The 21,195-nt window shown below is 43.1% G+C and overlaps 1 protein-coding gene across 4 annotated transcripts in view; it reads left to right on the top strand.

Annotated features, from left to right (window-relative positions):
- ANAPC1 (anaphase promoting complex subunit 1) overlaps window positions 1-21,195 on the top strand; it is a 261,021-nt gene that overhangs the window by 120,838 nt on the left and 118,988 nt on the right. For all 4 annotated transcript variants that reach the window (XR_004538746.1, XM_033936934.1, XM_033936932.1 and 1 more), the window contains 5 exons: window positions 6,063-6,297; window positions 7,290-7,381; window positions 8,591-8,725; window positions 11,072-11,154; window positions 20,542-20,620. Coding sequence is in view for 3 of the 4 variants with exons in the window: in XM_033936934.1 (XP_033792825.1) it covers window positions 6,063-6,297; window positions 7,290-7,381; window positions 8,591-8,725; window positions 11,072-11,154; window positions 20,542-20,620 (624 nt within the window). In the remaining variant the exon portion in view is untranslated. The remainder of the gene's footprint in view (window positions 1-6,062; window positions 6,298-7,289; window positions 7,382-8,590; window positions 8,726-11,071; window positions 11,155-20,541; window positions 20,621-21,195) is intronic.

The raw sequence follows: 21,195 nt of genomic DNA, 5'->3' as shown, positions 1-21,195 counted from the left end.
TCATCCTGGAGAAACAGCTCTTCATACTCTGGACTGCAAGCGTGCTTTGGCTTTTTATTTGCAAAGGACTAAATCACATAGATCTTCACCTCAACTATTTGTTTCCTTCGATCCGAATAAGTTGGGTCATCCAGTTTCCAAGAGAACATACTCTTAATTGGCTGGCTGCTTCCATCTCTTTTTGCTATGCTCAGGCTGGCCTGCATCTACAGGGTCGAGTCACAGCCCACAAAGTTAGAGCAATGATGGCTTCCGTAGCTTTCCTTAGATCTCCTATTGAGGAAATCTGCAAGGCTGCAAATTTGTCCTCAGTTCATACATTCACATCTCATTACTGTCTGAATTCTTTTTCTAGACGGGATGGCCATTTTGGCCAGGCAGTTTTACAAAATTTATTCTCCTGAATTGCCAACACTCCCATCATCCCATTCTGGTTAGCTTGGAGGTCATCCATATGTGAAAATATGCTGCCTGCTTGTCCTGGGATAAAGCACAGTTTCTTACCATAACAGGTGTTATCCAGGGATAACATGCAGATATTCTCTCAACCCACCCACCCTGGTTGGCTTTTTAGCTAGCTATCTGAACTGAGGGGACGCTGAGGAGATGCGCGCCCTACGTTGGGCAGGAAGGCACTCGCGAATGTTTGGTGCGACAGTCGCGAACTTTCTAAAAGTTCTTCAAGCAAGCCTGCTTGTGAAGCTATCTGCATCAGAGCACCTTGGATGGCGTCACTCATATGTGAGCATATCTGCCTGCTGTCCCTGGATAACACCTGTTATGGTAAGTAACTGTGCTATCTTGTCATTCTACAATCTTAAAGAATGAATCAAAGAAGCTCTCTCTCTGAATATTAAAGATTTTCTCTGGAAAGCTGACAGTTTACCAAAAGCCAGGAAGTATGCATTATTGTAGATAGTCAATAATTTTATCCTTAGACAAAGATATGCAAACTATTTTGCCTTTACCCTTCTGGCTTTTGTTTACTAAAACGTTTGAAACATATTCTAAGCAGAAATGCTATTAAAGAAAAAAGGAGTGCCAATTAGATAAATCAAAGGTCTTCTCTCCCTCATGGAACAACTGTCAGGTCTCACAGACACAAACTTAACTAATTTCTTCCTCAATGTCTTTGCTTTAAGATCACAAGTTTTCTTTATATTAAGTTTGTGAACAGAAAATATTCTTAAATTAGGAAACCTTTATATTTTAAATTTAGTTTTAAGTCATTTTCCCTAAACCATGCAGGATCAAATAGTTGACCTTTCCCTTATTCTTGGCCTCCCTTCTAGTCAAGAACTAAAGAGTTTCCATAGCAACCTTCCCTGAATTTGCTAAAGGTCAGCTAAGGTCAACCTTCATATGCCTTGCCTTCTCTGGATTTTTCAAGGTTTAAACCTTAAAGTGCTTATAAATTTTGTAGAACATTTCTTGTTTGAATATCACACATACATTCATACATTCAATCATCTTCCATTTTTGGGATCCCAAACATACATTCATATTTCACATATTCAATAATTATTAAAGCACATATAGGAGATTTTAAGATAGAATTCCTTTCCCCTCTGCCAGTAATGAATTGCAAGATCATATATCTTCATTATAACTAAACAGACCAGAAGCCTAGAGGCTCTTGTTAGTCTCCTGGACATAGTAGTTTAGACAAAGAATACAGAAGAAAGCGTGGTAACTTGAAATTTGTTAAAACAGAGATAAGGAGATAGAAATCTTATAATTTTAATACCTCTACAGATGTTTTAAGCACTTAATATTTCCCTAAATTCTGCTTAATCAGCAAATTACACAATTATACTGAATATTATTATTCCCTTTTCCCTCTCTAAATAATTTCCTGTTCTTTGGTTAATTATCCTTATAAGGATTTTAAAATTATGTTTGCTTATAAGACACAAATAACTTTTACACTGTCCCATCTTCGGATGGCTTGCCACGCCTTCAGCTCTGTGTTGCTCTCACTAGACAGCGCCATCTCAATGTTGAGGAGAGTCAGGTCCTGTTTCCATTAGCAGCATTTCTCTATTCTAGTTCAATCCATCATCCTTTCTCAGTTAGATTATTGTAATTCAATCTATTTAAGTCTAACCAAAATAGCATGCAGAGGCTCCAGCTGATTCAGAATACTGCAGCTAGGTTGATTTTTAGCAAGGGTAAATTTGAACATGTATCACCAATACTGGCCAAACTCGATTGGCTTCCAGTATTCTCCAGGATACTCTTCAAATGTTCCTGTTTAACTTTCAAGATTCTATTTGGTATATGTTTCTCACTTGTACCTCTTTCCTGGAACTTTCAAAGACTGGGTCTTGCTAGGACCACACAAAAACTCAAACTGTCTTTTCCTTCTCTTAAAGGAATTGTTTTTACTGGTAAATTAAGGAAATCTTATCCTTTCAAACTAACAGAAATATAGAATGATATTCCTGTAAGGCTAAGAGAATTAGGTTAATTTCAACTTTTTTGTAAAAACTTAAAAATATGGTTATTCTCTAAATTGTAAACTCATGTTCCTTTCTATATACAATGGAACCTTGGTTTGCGAGTGTTTTGTAAGACGAACAAAACACTCAGCAAACTTTTGACTTGCAAACCGAGCACTGCCCCGATAAACGAGCACTTACAGCCCAGGAAGCGCTGCTTTGGGGGATTCCTCTTCCGGCCAGCCTTCCACGTCTGGTGCCTTCCGCAGGTTGGAGGACCTCTGTCTGAGCCTGTGTGGCTAGGTGCCGTCCCGCCTGCGTGTTGCGTGTGACGCACACAGCGTCAATCATCGGCATTGTGCGTAGTGTGCAGGTGGGGTGGCGCTCGGCTGCGTGGGCTTGGGTGGGGGCTCTCCAGCATGTGGGGGGCATCCGACGTGGAGGGCTGGCAGGAGGATGGAGGAGGCATCCTTCTGAAGCGGCACTGCTGGGTTCTCCGGTGGCTGGCGCACATTAGAGGCATCCCCCTGAAGCGGCACTGTGGGGTTCTTCTTCAGATGACAGACGGATGGAGGAGACGGCGCTGCAGCACCCGGCACCCGGGTTCTGGAACGAATCGTTGGTGTTGCCACTATTTTCTATGGGGAACTTTGCTTTGATAAACGAGCATTTTGGATTACGAGTATACTCCTGGAACGGATTATGCTCGTACCACTGTATATATTTTTTAAACTGATGTAAATCGAGTTGAGCTTTATTATGTGAAGATGACTCGGTCTATAAATATAAGTTTTAGTTTAGTTTATGATGAATATCTGTAGGACTGTTTGATACTTATGTACCTACCAGAGATTTGAGATCTTCTACACAGGTGGGCTTGGTTGTCCCCTCTCAGAAAAGTTTGCATTATGAGTCCATAAGGAGCAGTGTATTCTGATGTGCAGGACCATCAGAGTGGAATAAGCTGCCTGTGTACTTACTGCATTTAAAAAACTTGTATAAATTTAAGCAAATATTAAAGAAACATCTTTTTTGTAATATGAAATCTGGTGCTCAGTACTGTTGGGTTCTACTATGACTGCAGATTTTGTTTTGTGAGTGTGTCCGTCTGTATTATTATTGTTTTATTATGTACCGTATTTCCCCATATATAGACCGCGGCCTATATATGGGTTTTACAAACACCGTGTATGGGGCGCGGCCTAGTTATATGGGGCAGCCTGTGTAGGGCCTGCCCCCACACTAATTGCTGAATGACTGACGTCAGTTCTTGCAAATCTCGCGAGAGCTGACGTCAGGCATTCAGCAATTGGTGCTGGGGCAGTCATCATTGAGAGGCCAGCAACGAATGCCTGGACACTCTGGTTTATCCCTGGTTCCGGCAGGGTCTTCTTTATATCTTCCCTCCATGGTCCTTGATAGGGCGTCTGTTCAGGCGAATAGCGGCCCACGAGTGTCTGGTGATTCTAGTGGCACCCGATTGGCCGATGCGGCTGTGGTATGCCAACTTGGTTCAACTCCAGCAGGATTGAAGGGGTCCAGCTCCCTTGTTTCTTCCTTCTCGCACAGGGGCCAATTGTGATGCAGGATCTGGACATTTTGGTCTTACGGTATGGCTCTTGAGTTCGCGGCCTTGCCTAGCTGGGGCTGTTCTTCAGTGATGTTTGCCACGTTGCTTCACAGCAAATGGAAGTCCACAGTGGTGGCCTATGGAAGGCTTAGAGGTATTGCCATGCCTGGTGCATCCTGAGACAGTTGGACCCCTCTCTTCCATCAATTCCTCAAGTTCAGGAGTTTCTGCAGGATGGCCTGAAAAAAGGTCTAGCAGTAGCTATGCTCCGGGTACAGATTGCTGGTCTTTTGTGTATGGGCCCTCCTTCCCTGAGGGGTTCATTGGCAGTTCATCTGGATGTGGTTTGTTTTCTGTGGGGTGTGCTGTGACTAAGGCCTCCTGTGCGCCTTCCCTGTCCAACCTTAATCTAGTTCTTCACTCTCTGGCTTGTCCTCCGTATGAGCCTCTAGAACAGACGTCACTGTAAGATATCACGATCAAGACAATCTTCCTGGTGGCTATTACCTCAGCCCGCAGGGTTTGGAGCTTCAGGCTCTATCCTGTATGGATCCCTTTCTGTGTATTATGGATTCTGCTGTGATGCTGCATACTGTTCCTTCTTTTCTTCCGAAAGTGGTTTCCTCTTTCCATGTGAATCAGGAAGTCTGGCTTCCTGCTTTTGCTTCCTCTGGTTTGAGGGAGCAGGACCAGGTGTTGCAGTCTTTGGATGTGCGCAGAAATTTATTACAGTATCTGGAGATCACCAACGAGTTTTGCCTCTCTGACCATCTGTTTGTTTTGGCGGGTCTGACCTGCAAAGGTAAGCCAGCTTCTAAGGCTACCATTTCCAGGTGAATTCGCGTGGCCATTTCCACAGCTTGCATGGCTGCTGGAAAGAAGCCCCCCCTTCAGGGTGCAGTATAATTCAACCAGAGGTGTTTTGTTCTCTTGGGCAGAGTCATCGGCCGTTTCTCTGGATGAGATATGCAGGGCCGCTACCTGGTTTTTATTGCATACATTCATCAAGTTTTACAGGATCGATGTGATCAAGCAGGATGCAGCTTTTGGTACCTCTGTGTTGGCAGTAGGCTCATCAGTCCCATCCTCAATTTTCAGGACTGCTCTGTTACGTCCCACTGGTCCAAGAATAGAAGTGGGATTGTACAAGAATGAAAGATTAGGTTCTTACCTTTGCTAATCTTCTTTCTTGTAAATCCACATTTTATTTCGGAAAACTGCCCTATTCTTGCAGATTCGTCAATTGTCTGCCTTACAAGTACTGGTAAGCTGGATTTCTGTTTTCTGACCAGCCTTTATAAGAGTGCCATCAGAATGGGTTTAGCACTAAGTTTAGGGGTCCCTAGTTCAGACACCCCCTTCTGACAGTGCCAGGCTGTGTCTACCCCTATAGCACTGTTTTGTTGTTCAGGTTTCCAAAGTTTCATAATTTGTTTTTTTGTTTTTCATTGTTGCTGTTGTTGCATTTGTTTATATGAGCCAAATTGATTTGTTTGCCAGGGAGTTTCCCGTTTCTCTCTCTCTCTCTCTCTCTTGTTATTATCCTCTACAGATGTTCCTAGTTGCTTTAAGACTTGCTGGCAAGCACAGGAACATGCTCAGTGATGAGGTATGAGAGGGAGTGGGTAAAAGCCTGTAAGTTTTTAGGCTTCCTACAGAACCTGGTGGGTGGATGGAAATGACCCACTGGTCCCGGAATGAAGTGTGGATTTACATGAAAGAAGATTAGCATTAGAATTTGTATTCTGCATTTATGCAATGATATGATTGCACTGCTTATGTAATTTTAGTTGCACAAAACTAGATATTTTAATAACCATTCTCCTTTTTTTTTTTTTTTTTTTTTTTTTTGAAACATCATTTTTATTAAAGAGACCACAAAAGAAACAAGCTTGTATCCAAGAATGCATAACAAAAATGCAAATACTGGTAGATTGTACAGAGGCAGAACACACAGCATCTAAATAGCAAGATAAACCACCAAAAATATGATAATCCAATCAGAAAAATTCTCCTTTTTAATGCTTTCTTTGCTTTCCTCCCCCTCCTAGAGCCATGAGATGACAAGCATTGGACTCTTACTTGGTGTTTCTGCTGCTAAGCTTGGCACTATGGATATTTCAGTCACTCGGCTTCTCAGCATCCACATTCCTGCCCTCCTACCACCAACATCTACAGAGCTGGATGTGCCTCATAATGTGCAAGTGGCTGCTGTGGTAGGAGTTGGGCTAGTGTACCAGGGTACTGCCCACAGACACATTGCAGAGGTCCTACTAGCTGAAATAGGTGAAAAGGGGGATTCTAGCGTTTTCAATGAGTGAGGGGGTATTTGTGCTGTGAAAAAAACTGTTAAATTATTTCTCTTCTTTCTTGATCTTATTGTGATTTAATCAGTTGTTTTCAAAAGTGACAGTGTTGTCTTCATTGTTGTAGGTAGAGTTGTTACCTGGCTATATGTAATATGGACAGTCTAGTTCAGTTCTGGATTTATCCCTTTGCAGGCTTGAACTCTGGGTTCCTAATATTTTGTAAGACATACAAGTTAATTGGTGCAAATGTGCAGTGATAGTAAATGAAGATTTACTCAGCCTACCTAGATGATGTGTGAATTTATTGCCAGCCCTAGTGAAGTAAGAGGGTCTGTAGAAAAAATTATTTAAATAACAGCTTGCTTGTCTTTTATAGTTACATCAGAAGAGAATGATTAGTAAAAGTATGATGGTTGTAGAAAAATAAGGCAGGCTTAATTTCTTAATACACCTTATAAAGTATTTCTCTGAATATCTTAGCTCATGCAGACTGTATCAAAATAGAAGCTTCAAATACTGAGCACACTATAACATATATTTCTAGAAAAAAATTTAGGAGAACCTGAAAAAATTTAGGAAGAAAGCAAAGTATTGGGTCTTGTCTTCAAAGGTGTCCAATGTTGAACTAATCTTTGATTTTTTTTTCTTTTTTCTGGGAGACTCTAAAGTATAAATATAGTCCAGAAAGCAATATAGTTTCTGCAACTCCTAATTTACTGGAAAATAAACACCCAAAATAGAACACTAGTTAGGAATTGTAAACCATTCAGAAAGTTTGCTTATGAGCGGTATATCAAGATTAGTTGTTTTATTCAGTTTTGTCAGTTAATTGCAAATATTTGAAGTTTATTCCATAGTTTTTAGATAGAGGCCTGGATATGATGGATCAAGTTGAAATGAAATTTGATTAATTTTATACTTGATTGATTGCATTTAGTAGCTTATATCATTTTTTACTTTTGTTTCTAGGACGTCCTCCAGGTCCTGAGATGGAGTATTGCACTGACCGGGAATCCTATTCTCTGGCTGCTGGTCTTGCTTTAGGAATGGTTTGTCTTGGGGTAAGGTCTTGCCTTTTTTTATATTGCTCACATTTTTCCACAGTTTAATAGTTTGATGAGGCTGCTTTTAACTCTTAACCTCTTATTTATCTGTTCAATACTCATGTTTAATTATTCTCATAAACCGAGATTTTTGAGCTAAAAAAATGGGGGTATCAGTTTATATTTGGGTCAGCGCTGACCCGCCACCCCTCCCGAACCTGTGGCAGGGACTGTGAGAACTCGCTGCAACCAGTCAGCTTAGTGGCTCTGCACGGGCAGGAGCGAAAGAAGGTCGCTCCTGCCTGATTTACCACTGAACATGTCCAGAAATCCTCTTCTGTAATCCGCCTTGAACCGCAAGATAATGGTGGACTAAAAATCACTAATGTAATGTAATGGACCACCAGGAATTCGAAAGGTATGCGGTGGAGGGGGGAGGAAGGTAAAACTTCTTCAAGTTGGCTGGGACAGGAGGTAAGAGAGATCCCTCCTGTCCCAGACCACCAGGGATTTAACAGGCATGGGGGGGAGGGGGAGATAAAAATTGTTAAAGTTGGCTGGGGCAGGAGACGGAAGGGATCCCTCCTGTTCCGAGCCACTGCTTGACCACTAGGGATTTGCTATTTCCTTGTCTCTGGAGGACTTACAATCTCAGGATGGGAAAATATGTTCTTGATTGCTGCTGGTGAAAATCCAGTTTAATGTCCACACCCTGATGAAGCTGTTGGTGACACGTGGCCCGTGTTGGCAGCAGGTCCTTTGGAAAATTAAGATAAGTGGCGGCTAATTTTAAGAAAAATTTGAACTGATCCCTTAATTTAAGGTGACATAAAGAATGATTAAGATATATGTAAGAAATATGAATAAAAAGATTTAAGTGGAAGAATGTCTGGTAAATAGGCAGGTGAATCATGTACTGAGGAGTCCATATGAAAAGAGTCACTGCTGAGGTCTGGGTTTAAAAATTTTAAGTTACAATTTGACATTCTTCCCTGGATACTTTGCGAGATACTTCTTTTTGTGTTTTCCTAGTTTCATTTGCTTGCTGTAGGTGGCAATCAAATTAAATTGACTTTCATCTACCAAATTCATTTATGTAGCTGAAATTCATGTTTGTGTATATTCCATATCTGACTCTTAGGCCCCCTAAACTATCCAAATCCCTGTTCAGCCAAGCATTGATGATCCTTGTTTGATATAGTTTGCCCTCTTCTTCTCTCACTCTAGCATGGCAGTAATTTGATAGGCATGTCTGACCTAAACGTCCCTGAACAGCTATACCAGTACATGGTTGGTGGTCACCGGCGCTCCCAAGTTGGTCTGCACCGAGAGAAACACAAGTCCCCAAGCTACCAAATCAAGGTTTGTTCTAAATATTTAAATGTTTGAGGGTTGTTTTTCTCCCAAAATGTGTTTTTACTAAATCTGCCTATCCACACTCCTTGATGTAAATTTAAAATCATACCAAAAAATCCAAATAAGATTCTTACAAAAAAGCTGCTATTGCATACTCACTGACCTGAAGACTAATGCTTGAAAATAGCCCAGGCCTTCTTCAACTCTACAACTTAACATGTTAACTGTGCAGCCCTATTTAAAATGAATGTGATTAAATCATTAAATGTTTAACATGCATAAAAAATTTTAGCGCATGTTAATTCACAGAATTACTTATAAATTATGTATAATTATTTTTAAAACCCTATATAACAAGACCCCTGCATTTTTATTTAGGTTTCTAATTCCATATACTGCAAAGAGAATTTTACGATCTAGTGAACAAAATTTATTATCTATTCCCTCACTAAAAATTATTAATACGAGACGACAATTAATCTTTTCTTGTACTGCACCGCAGACTTGGAACGCCCTCCCTATTTTTTTACGGGAGGAGAAGGAGTTTGGGAAATTTAAAAATGAGTTAAAAACCTTCCTTTTCAAAGATGCCTTCGCAACTTAATTTTATTATTTTATTGTCTTATTTAACTTTGCTATACTTTTGTTAATTATTACCCCTTTGTATTTTCCCTTAATGTCTTTTCTTTACTTTAAGAATTGTATTTCTTCCCTCCTTACCCATTGTTTAGTAATGTTAATGTAATGTAAATTAGCCCTATTTAAGTATTTGTACGTATTGTATTGTCCCCTAAACAAATGTGAATTTTAAATTGTACATCGCTTAGATATCCTGATTAAGCGATTAATCAAGTCACCTAATAAACTTGAAACTTGTCTCTCTCCCTCCACTGTATCCAACCAACATTGCTCCATTTGACAGCTCACCTGGACTGCAGAGAGACTGGCTGCTAGGTCCCGGATCCGCCCTGCTACTTTGGGTAGAGGTTAGAAAAGCTTCAAAGGTTGCCAGCGGTATGGGGAAGATGGAGCTGTGCATCTGTAACCTAAAAGTAACCATGGGGGTACAAGCTTGTGGCACTTCGAGTCTGGGGCAAGGCAGGAGAGGCTCTGGGCTGCAGCACTGGGGCCCTTTAAAGATAGCCTGTTGGAGTTGAAGGCCACAGCCCTTGCTTGCGGTCCACGTTTTTCTTACTGTCCTACCTGGCTCACAGCCCTCTGACCTTGTCTTTAACGCTATAGCGCTGATGGTATACTGCTTCTCTCACCCAAGTAAAGCCTCTCTCTCTCTGTGATGTCATGCCCCAGAAACAGGAAGTTTTGTTAGAGGAGGCAGGACGCTACAGAGAGAAAAAGAGGCTTTAAACAGGTGAGAGAAGCAGCATGCTTTCAGCACTTTAGCGTTAAAGGCAAGGTTGGAGGGCTGAGAGGGGCTAGTAGGAGAGTGAGAGAATGCAGACCTGGGGGGAGGGAGTGAAGATTCAGAAGTGCAGGAACAGGAGCCTGAAGAGAGGGGGATTTTTTTTAGAGGGAAAGTTGCTAGAAATAAGAGGATGGAAAAACAAAGGAGAAATTTGGTGACCGTGGAGTGGAGTGGTGGGGAAAGAAGGGAACAAATGATGGACCATAAATGGAGGAGAGGGAAAAGATGGTGCCTATAGAGGAGAGGAGAGGTGGAAGATATGGTGCGCATGGAGAGGCGGGGAAAGGGAGAAAAGAAAGGCTAGACGAGATGGTGTTTATGAAGAAGAGGGGAAAGTAAGAGTAAAGAGATGGAAGGAGAATGGTTCCCATGGCAGGGAAGGGAAGAAAGAAGGGAGAAGATGGTGCCCATGAATGGAGGAGAAGGGAAGAGAATGGGAGAAATGAAAACTAGATAGATTTGAGATGGAGGAAGAAAAATGGAAGAAAGTTGAATGTGAAAAATTGATATAGAGTAGGAAGTGAGGAAGAAGAGAAAAAATAGTGAATAGACAGGAGGCCCTGGAAGCAAAGTTGACAGCAAAGAACTGTACTGTGTGCACAGGGAAGCAGAACCAGAGTCAGGGAACAAGATAATTAAAAAGATAAAATCACCAGACAACAAAGGTAAGATAAATGATTTTATTTTTAGTTTAGTAATTGAAGTATGTCAATTTTAAGTCTTTACATGTACTGTCTCTATATTGCACTGTAAAGGAGATGCTTTATGGGATTGTGCAATTAATATTTTAATCGATGTACAGCCTTAGTTTTAAAGAATTGTTATAATGGAGGCTATTGGTTTTGCATACCAGTTAGAACAAACACGCACAAATGAGAACAGCAATATGATCAGTAGGTGGTACTTACAAGAATGTTCCTCTTTGACAGGAAGGCGACACCATAAATGTGGACGTTACATGCCCGGGTGCCACGTTGGCTCTAGCAATGATCTATGTAAAGACCAACAACAGGTGAAAATGACCTCTTACAGCTTATTAGACCTGCTCTCTAGAAAAGGCACTCAATAATACAATAATATTGCAGTATACTTGTCTACATGGAGGATGATTCTCTAACAGGTTGCCTAGGTTTTATAAGGACACACAGGCTCCTATGTCTGTTTAAGAAATATCACCTTTAGATATGCTTGATGTAAACAGCATACATTATGTACCTTATTCTTACTAGTTCATTTAAATGAACTAGTAAGAATAAGGTGCATAATGTATGCTGTTTATATCAAGCATATCTAAAGGTGGTTTTGGATATTGCCCTTATTTATATCATCTTGTGGAGAACCAGTGCCACTAGCTAATATGTTTAAGAAATACCAACACAGAAAAGCTGAAATTACCAGATATAGTCAAATGTAAAATGATATTTTTGGACCAAAAAATGGCCAGGAAATAGGGGTCTCTGTTTATATTCAGGTAAGCACCCACCCGCAGGCCTTCACTGGGCAAGCCATAAGACCTGGTGGTCCAGCCATGGGTCAGAACAGGAGCGATCTCTCCTGACCTGGCCGACTCTAACAACTCTCACCTCCCTCCCGCCTCCCCAATTAGTAAAAAGTATACCTTTAAAATCCCTGATGGTTCAGCGGTGAATTGGGACAGGAGCAATCTTCTATGCTCCTGGCCGTGCAGAACCGCTATCTGAATGGCTGCAGCGAGTTCCCACAGTCTACCCCCAGCATTTAAACAGGACAAATCAGACCCTATAAAAAGCATTGATAAACAATTGTGTTTTGAGGAGCTTCCTAAAAGTTCCTCTATCAGCGCATGATTCTGCTACATGTATTAGTATTAGCATTGAAGGACTAATTTTTGGTTTGTAAAAGTGTGAAACAGCCATCATTCTAAGGACAGAAACCAGCTGTGTCAAAGCCTCACAAAAGCTTTGCAATTGAGGGTATCAAAGAGCTTGAGAAAAAAGTAGGCTTTGTTATCCCAGGACAAGCAGGCAGCTATTCTTGACTGATGGGTGACGGCACCGACGGAGCCCCGGTACGGACAATTTTAGAGTGATTGCACTCTAAGAACTTTTTAGAAAGTTCCAGCTCGGCCGCACCGCGCACGCGCGAGTGCCTTCCCGCCCGACAGAGGCGCGCGGTCCCTCAGTTTCTTAGTTTCCGCGGAGCTAAGAAGACGCGTTTTCAACGGCTGTTGAAATTTTTTTATAACTTGCCTTCCCGCTCGCGTAAACTTTTGACTTTATTACTTTCTTTTATTACTTTCTTTTATTTTGGTAAAAAAAAAAAAAAAAAAAAAAAACTTCTTTTTTCTTCAATTTCGATTTTTCCCCGGCGGGGCCTTCTGCCACCATCGAAGCCTCGGCCTTCGATTTGGCGGAAGCCGTTTTCCCTTTCATGCCCCCTCAACCGGGTTTTAAAAAGTGCCAGCGGTGTGCTAGGCCTATATCTCTCACGGACCCACACAACTGGTGCTTGCAGTGTTTGGGTCCTGAGCATCAGGCCTCTTCTTGCACCCGCTGTGCTACTTTAAAGAAAAGAACATTAAAAAATCGCTTAATTCAACAGCGTTTGTTATTCGGTGCCGAGATGTCCGACCCCGTTCCTTCGACTCCGGCTTCGGCACCGCTTCAGTCGGCACCCTCGTCTTCGACGCCGCGTGATTCCACACCGGCATCTCAACAGTCAGGTAAGCCGGCTAAGAAGCCTTCCCCGCTGGAACGTCTTCCGGCCTCGAGTGCAGTGAGTCCAATCCTGCCGCCGGTTAGACGCCAGCGGAAGCGCTCCGCCCCTATAGAGGTGAGTCCCTCGACATCGGGCTCCTCATCTCCGGGGCGTAGAGCGGCACCGCAGGTACCGCAGAAGAAAAAAGCGGTACCGGTGCCATCCCTCGATGACCGCATTACGGCCATCCTTCAGGTGCAGCTTAAGGAGCAATTAGAACGACTCCTTCCTGCTATAATGACACCGAACCTTCCGGTGCCAGTCCACACCGAGCCATCGGTACCGGTTGTACATCAACCCGTATCGGTACCGGTTGTGGAACCTGTCTTACCTGCTTCCACTGTCTCGGTACCGCTTCACCAAACCTCATCGGTATCGATGCCAGTCCTTGCACCGGAGCCGAGAGCTCACCATCAATCGGTACAGACTTCGGCACCGGTGCGACCGATAACTTCGCCTGACTCGGTATCGATGAGGTCGGGTAAGTCGGTACGCAAAACCCGACACATGCAAACATCGACACCTGAGTCTCGGGACCATTCTTCCCATGTCAGAGACCCTGATCTGTGGGGAGACTCAGAGGAACCCTTTCTTTCTGAAGGAGAATGTTCCTCAGAGGAGGAGGATTCGGCTGTCCCTGACCCATCCTCCAAACAGGCCACTTCCTCTTTCTCCAATTTCTTGAAAGAGATGTGTGAGTCTTTGTCCATTCCTTTGGAGGCTGAATCCAAAAAGTCTAAAGCTTTTTTGGATGCCCTTGATTTTGATCAGCCTCCAAAGGAATTTTTGAAACTTCCCCTTCATGACATCTTGAGGGAAACTTTCTATAAGAATTTAGAGACTCCTTTAACTGTCCCAGGGGCCCCACGTAAACTGGATTCTCTATACAAAGTAATTTCCATTCCTGGGTTCGACAAACCTCAACTTCCACACGAATCCTTATTTGTCGAATCCACCCTTAAAAAGACTTCAGGAGCCAGTGTATATGCATCTGTCCCTCCTGGCAGAGAAGGAAGGGCCATGGATAAGTTCGGTAAGAGGCTCTACCAAAACGCTATGTTAGCAAATAGAGCTAGTAATTATGCTTTTCATTTTTCTTTTTATTTAAAGCATCTCCTTACCACCATGGCTTCTTTCGAAAAATATCTTCCTTCCAGAAAACAACAATCTTTTCACTCATGCTTGTCGTCTCTATTCCAACTTCGTAAGTTTATGGTTAGGTCCATATATGACACCTTTGAACTTACATCCAGAGCGACAGCTATGTCGGTGGCTATGCGCCGTTTGGCCTGGCTTCGGGTATCCGAGCTTGATGTTAACCATCAAGATCGGTTAGCCAACGCCCCATGCCTAGGGGATGAGCTCTTTGGGGAATCCATGGACTCAACCACCCAAAAGCTCTCGGCTCATGAGACACGCTGGGATACCCTGCTCAAGAATAAAAAGAAGCCTCCTCCACCAAGACCATACAGGCAGCAATCGGCTTATCAACGCCGTTTCACAGCCCGTCCATTGCCTACCACTGCTCAACAACCTCGACGTCAGAGGCAACAGCAACGTCAGCCTCCCAGACAGCAGCAGCAGCAGCAACCTGTGAAACAACCTCCTCAGCAGAAGTCACAGCCCTTTTGACTTCATTCTCCGCAGTATAGCCAGTATCCCTATTCCTGCTCTCCTGCCTCAACCTATAGGAGGTCGACTTTCTCTGTTCCTCAGCCGGTGGGAAGTAATCACTTCGGACCAATGGGTCCTCAACATCATCCGCCACGGCTACTCTCTCAACTTTCAGACTCTTCCCCCTCAAAGCCTGCCAAAAGAGTCTGCTTTGAACAGTCCTCAATCAGCCCTCCTTATTCAGGAGGTCCAATCCCTCCTCCTTCTGAACGCTATAGAGGAAGTTCCTCTAGATCAAAAGGGGCAGGGATTCTACTCCCGTTACTTTCTAGTTCCCAAAAAGACAGGAGATCTCAGACCCATCCTAGATCTTCGCGATCTCAACATTCATCTGGTAAAAGAAAAATTCAAGATGCTTTCTTTAGCCATCCTTTATCCCCTTCTAAATCAAACCGACTGGCTATGCTCCCTCGATCTCAAAGAGGCTTACACTCACATACCGATCAATGTAACCTCCAGACCATATCTCCGATTCATGATCAATCATTGTCATTACCAGTACAAGGTGCTGCCCTTCGGTCTTGCCTCCTCTCCAAGGGTATTCACCAAATGTCTCATTGTGGTAGCGGCATTTCTACGCTCTCACCACCTTCATGTATTTCCTTATCTAGACGATTGGTTGATCAAAGCCACATCTGCTCAAGCAGTTCTCATGGCTACCAACCAAACCATCCAGTTTCTACGAATCCTGGGGTTCGAGATCAATCTACCCAAATCTCATCTCATCCCCACTCAGAGACTTCAATTCATTGGAGCGATCCTGGATACACTCCTAATGAGAGCTTTCCTACCATCCAATCGTCTTCAAACCCTTCAGTCTCTATGTCAGCAAGTGCTTTCCCTACCTTCCATCTCAGCCAGACAAATGATGGTACTCTTGGGGCACATGGCATCCACAGTTCATGTCACACCTCACGCACGTCTTCACCTGCGCACTCCTCAATGGACCCTTGCTACTCAGTGGTCCCAAGCGTCGGATCCTTGCTCCCGACATATATCTGTGACATCATCTCTTCGTCAGTCTCTTCAATGGTGGTTGGTATCCTCAAATCTATCCAGAGGTCTTCTGTTCCATCAGCCTCCTCATCAACTAGTCATCACCACCGACGCCTCTCTGTACGCATGGGGAGCTCACTTGAACGAGTTCCAGACTCAGGGTCTTTGGTCAGCCCAGGAAAGGAAGCATCAAATCAATTTCCTGGAACTCAGAGCGATGTTTTACGCCCTCAAGGCCTTCCAACACCTCCTCTTTCCGCAGGTCCTTCTGTTGTGCACAGACATTCAGGTTGCGATGTACTACATCAACAAACAGGGTGGGACAGGCTCTCGCCTTTTATGCCAGGAAGCTCAGAAGATCTGGACTTGGGCCATAGATCATCATCTCTTCCTGAAAGCTATATACATTCAGGGGAAACAGAATTCCTTAGCGGACAAACTCAGCAGAATTCTCCAACCTCACGAGTGGACGCTCGATCCCGTAACTCTGCAGTCTATCTTCAATCAATGGGGCACTCCTCAGATAGACCTCTTTGCAGCTCCTCACAATCATCAGCTGCCCCTTTTCTGCTCCAGACTTTACTCTCCACACCGTCTCACAGCAGATGCTTTTCTCCTCGACTGGTCGAATCTGTTCCTGTACGCCTTCCCTCCTCTGCCTCTCATGTTGAGAACCTTGTTCAAGCTCAAGAGGGAACGAGCCACAATGATTCTGATTGCTCCGAGGTGGCCCAGGCAACATTGGTTCTCCCTTCTACTTCAACTCAGTTCCAGGGAACCTTTTCTTCTTCCTCTGTTTCCTTCTCTGCTTACGCAACAGCAGGGAACCCTTCTGCATCCCAACCTCCAGTCTCTACACCTGATGGCTTGGTATCTCTCGGGCTGAACTCGACTGATACTCTTTTGTCTCAGCCCGTTCGTTCCATTCTGGATGCCTCCAGGAAGCCAGCCACTCTACAATGTTACCATCAGAAGTGGACGAGATTTTCTTCCTGGTGTCTTCTTCATCATCTTGATCCCACTTCCCTAGCAGTGGAGACGTTGTTGGATTATCTTCTTTCTTTGTCTGATTCTGGCCTGAAGTCCTCTTCCATCAGGGTCCACCTCAGTGCTATTGCAGCTTTTCATGAGCCAGTCCATGGAAAACTTCTTTCAGCTCATCCCCTGGTATCCAGGTTCATGCGTGGGCTTTTCAATGTGAAACCACCTCTTAAAGCCCCTCCGGTTATCTGGGATCTCAATGTGGTTCTTTCAGCTTTAATGAAGCCTCCATTTGAACCTTTAGCTACTTCTCCTTTCAAATTTCTCACTTGGAAGGTTCTTTTCCTTATTGCTCTTACCTCTGCCAGGAGGGTCAGTGAGCTTCATGCGTTGGTTGCGGATCCACCTTTTACGGTTTTTCACCATGACAAGGTGGTTCTGCGTACACATCCAAAGTTTCTCCCCAAGGTTGTTTCTGAATTTCATCTCAACCAATCCATTGTTCTGCCTGTTTTCTTTCCAAAACCTCATTCTCATTCTGGAGAACAAGCTCTACATACTTTGGATTGTAAAAGGGCTCTTGCTTACTATCTGGAGCGTACGAAACCCCACAGATCAGTTCCCCAACTTTTCCTGTCCTTTGATCCGAACAAATTGGGACGTCCTGTTTCTAAACGTACGTTGTCAAATTGGCTTGCAGCGTGCATTTCATTCTGTTATGCTCAGACCGGACTGACACTGGAAGGTTCTGTCACGGCCCATAAAGTCAGAGCAATGGCAGCATCTGTAGCTTTCCTCCGTTCCACTCCTATTGAGGAAATCTGCAAGGCTGCTACTTGGTCCTCAGTTCACACTTTTACATCTCATTATTGTCTGGATGCATTTTCCAGAAGGGATGGTCACTTCGGCCAATCTGTTTTACAAAATTTGTTTTCCTAATGGCCAACCTTCCCTCCATCCCTCTTTTTGTTAGCTTGGAGGTCACCCATCAGTCAAGAATAGCTGCCTGCTTGTCCTGGGATAAAGCACAGTTACTTACCGTAACAGGTGTTATCCAGGGACAGCAGGCAGATATTCTTGCGTCCCACCCACCTCCCCGGGTTGGCTTCTTAGCTGGCTTATACTAACTGAGGGACCGCGCGCCTCTGTCGGGCGGGAAGGCACTCGCGCGTGCGCGGTGCGGCCAAGCTGGAACTTTCTAAAAAGTTCTTAGAGTGCAATCACTCTAAAATTGTCCGTACCGGGGCTCCGTCGGTGCCGTCACCCATCAGTCAAGAATATCTGCCTGCTGTCCCTGGATAACACCTGTTACGGTAAGTAACTGTGCTTTCTGTGTGGTATACTCTGTTTTGTGCTTTTAGTACACAAAAAGAAGAAATATCGGCTGCATACAGCGCTATTTTATTTAAAAGTTCAATCTACTTCTAATTATTATTCCTTAGTAAACATCTCATTACTTTCCTATGATCATATTTATTTATTTCTATTTTTCTGTTTCATCAAATCATTTGTAACTGTGTGCCATCACTTCTACAAGTTTTTCTACCCTGCATTTGGGCATCCTTCCAGTAATGCATGTTTTTCTTGCATCATGTGCTAGATGATACTGTATCTATTAATTGCTTTAGACTAAGAGCACAGTCTCTTGATTCATACCCAGAGTTTGTACAACCTGCCTTCCCTTCCCTTCAGCTGCTCTACTGGAATGAAAGCACTTGTGTTTTGGTGCTTTTCCAACTTTTACCCACTCTTACGTGAATGTCGTACACCACTTCAGTGGCTTTCAGGCTTAACATATCTCCCAATCAAGAGATACTGTGTTCTGGACTTTTGCTGCAGACTTGAAAATGCATCCAAATATTAAATAGTCTCCATATTAAGAAATACAAGGATGCCTAGCTAGTTAGCTTTATTTTGACAAAAATTTGAGTTACTGTGTTCTGGCTTTTCAGAGCAGTATAGTATCCATATATGCATACAACTTCACTCCTTAAACTACAGCAAGGGTTTTAAATTGCACAGATTTCTCCCTGGAAAGAGAAAATTGACACTCAAAATTTTTAACGCATGTTTTCTAGTAGAAGTTACTCGGAATACGTAAAGAGAAGTTTCTTAAACTGTATTTCCTTCTGGCCGAACATTTCATCAGTTAAGGAAACCTCTACCTCATGCAAAGGCATATTCAGTAATTTATTTATCATTTTTCCTTGTTAGTCTAATGTAGGTCGTTGTGGGCGTGCGTACACAGGATGTAAAATATCATTTTCTAGACACAATAGTAAGCCAAAACATTGCACTCTAATAGCTAAGTATTCTAACTTACTGTGATATCACATTTGGCATGTGCATTTACTGGCCCTTTGACTCCAGCAGTCTGTGCAGAAATTGCCAATAACAGCAAGCACTGCATTTTTAGAGTTTTAAGTGTGAAATGCCTTACTGCTTTTTATGATCTTGGGTAAGTCATTGCTTCAGGGTGCAGCTTAGAATCTATGCCCCCTTCGACAGGGAAATAATGATAAAACCTCAATTGTAACTTGCCTTGAGCTCAGGCTTAAGAACAGTGAGTAATGAAATCAAAAATAAAAATTCATCTGGCCACATATTTATCTGATCTATCTCTGGTTACCTCATTAAAGAATTCAGTCATGCTTGTTTGAAGACTTCTCCCTATGACATCACATTGTGTAGGGAAAGTGGCTTATTTATTAGAGCAGTGTTCTGAGAACCATTAAAGACAGTGTTCAGATCTCTTATCTGCCATCCTAAAGAAGTCATTTTAAACTGTTGCCATGAATTCCCCCCCCCTCTCCTCAGTTCTCTGTCTCTGTCTCCCTTCCCCCCATGCCTGGCCCCCAATTGCATGTCTTTCATCCTTCTGCTCTCTTCCCCCACCACCACTACCATATGTTTCACGTCTCTCCCTCTCCTCCTCCCATTTGCTGTCCTTCAAACCTAGTAAGTGCCAGCAGCAAGGAAGGTACACTGCTTCTGCCAGCCTTGGAGCCTTTTCTCTACTGTGTCCTGCTTAAAAGAAATTGCATTAGAGGAGATGGGGGGCAACAGATGGGAAGCTCCGCATCTGGAAGTAGTGTGTCGTTTTTGCTGCTAGTGACTCATTGCTTTTTAGAGGATTGCCTTGTGTGTTGGGAGAGGGGGTAGGAGATATGCCACTGGCTCTGCAGGAGGCTGGGAGTGGAGCAAAAGTAGATGGAGAGATGTTGGATTCATGGAAGGGAGAGACTGGAAAGGGAATTGTTGGACTATTCTTTGGGTAGAGGGGGGTTTGCAGGGAGCATGAGGGCAGAAATAAAACTCCCTGACTTTTCTGCCAGTTTGAAGGCTTTGCTGACAATTAGTCTGACCATTCAAAAACTGGCCAAGCCACCTGAAAAACAGCCATCTGGCAACTCTGGAAGAGTTTACTGCAGGCTGAGGGAAAAGAACTGGCAGAAAATGCAAAACATTTACATGGCAGTAGAGAATGACACAGGGAGAAATTTGTCCATGTCCCCTCAGGAACTCAATTTCCCCGTCCTGTCCCCGTGAGTTTTGTCGCTGTCTTGATTCTTGTCCCATTCCTGTAAGTTTTGCCTTAACTGCACAAACCTCGAACACTTATGATTTTAAAGTGTTTGAGGCTTGTGCAGATGAGGATGGAGCATGCAGGAATGAGGAAGAACTGGTAAAGAACTCTTGGGGACAGGAAAATGAGTTCCCGTGGGGATGGGGAAAATTTTGTCCCTGTGTCATTCTCTACATGGCAGCACATGTGCAGCAAAAGCAGCACTAGAAAAGAGGGGCACAATATAGTGTTAATCTAGCCCTGTTGACAAGTCTATAGCTACTAGCCTTTCTAGTCAAAGGAATATTTAGTTTATGGGAAATGTATTCTTCCACTTATAAACAATAAATTTGATAAAAAAACATGGGAAATAAGTAGTGAAAGTGTATATTTGCTGACAGAGGATATAGCTCTTCTTGTTGACTAGTTGGATTCCAATTTTAACAGATCAATTGCTGACTGGCTTCGTGCTCCGGATACAATGTACTTGCTGGACTTCGTCAAACCAGAATTTCTATTATTGAGGGTATGTCCCCCTTTCTTTTTTACTATATATGCACAGTTTGAATCATATGTGATATTTGTTCTGCTAAGATATCATTATGAAAATATTCTTGTTCAACTTGAGAACTCCATGCCCAAAGAATCCTTACTATTATTTCCTCTTCCCTTTGTGTGACCCCCCCCACCCTTCCCAAAAAAATCTATTAGGAAGTGAGCTAGAGCCAAAACCTCTAACAATGTTATTTAGTATTGTTCCTTTTATTGCTTTCTTAGGACAACCATCTGAAACTAAGAAGGACAATATCTACATATTAATGTTTACCTGTGAGGTCTATGAAGCAAGTAGCTATTAAATAGAAAGATCACAGCAGGCCAAAGATGTGCTACCAGAGCAGGAGAAATCTGAAATCTGGACCAATTGCAACTGATGCTTTAAAAAAAAACAACAAAAAACCCCCAAACACCTGGTAGCTCTTAGTAGGGCCTCATGAAAATGGTGGGAGAAACAGAGGGGTGAGATCTGACAGCATAATGCATAATAAAATTTGGGCTACAAGTGCATTGTATAGGAAATAATTCCATCTCTTAGGGGTTTTT

Source organism: Geotrypetes seraphini, chromosome 3 (assembly GCF_902459505.1).
Source record: "Geotrypetes seraphini chromosome 3, aGeoSer1.1, whole genome shotgun sequence".
Lineage (NCBI taxonomy): Eukaryota > Metazoa > Chordata > Amphibia > Gymnophiona > Dermophiidae > Geotrypetes > Geotrypetes seraphini.
This window is presented reverse-complemented; position numbering and strand designations above follow the sequence as displayed.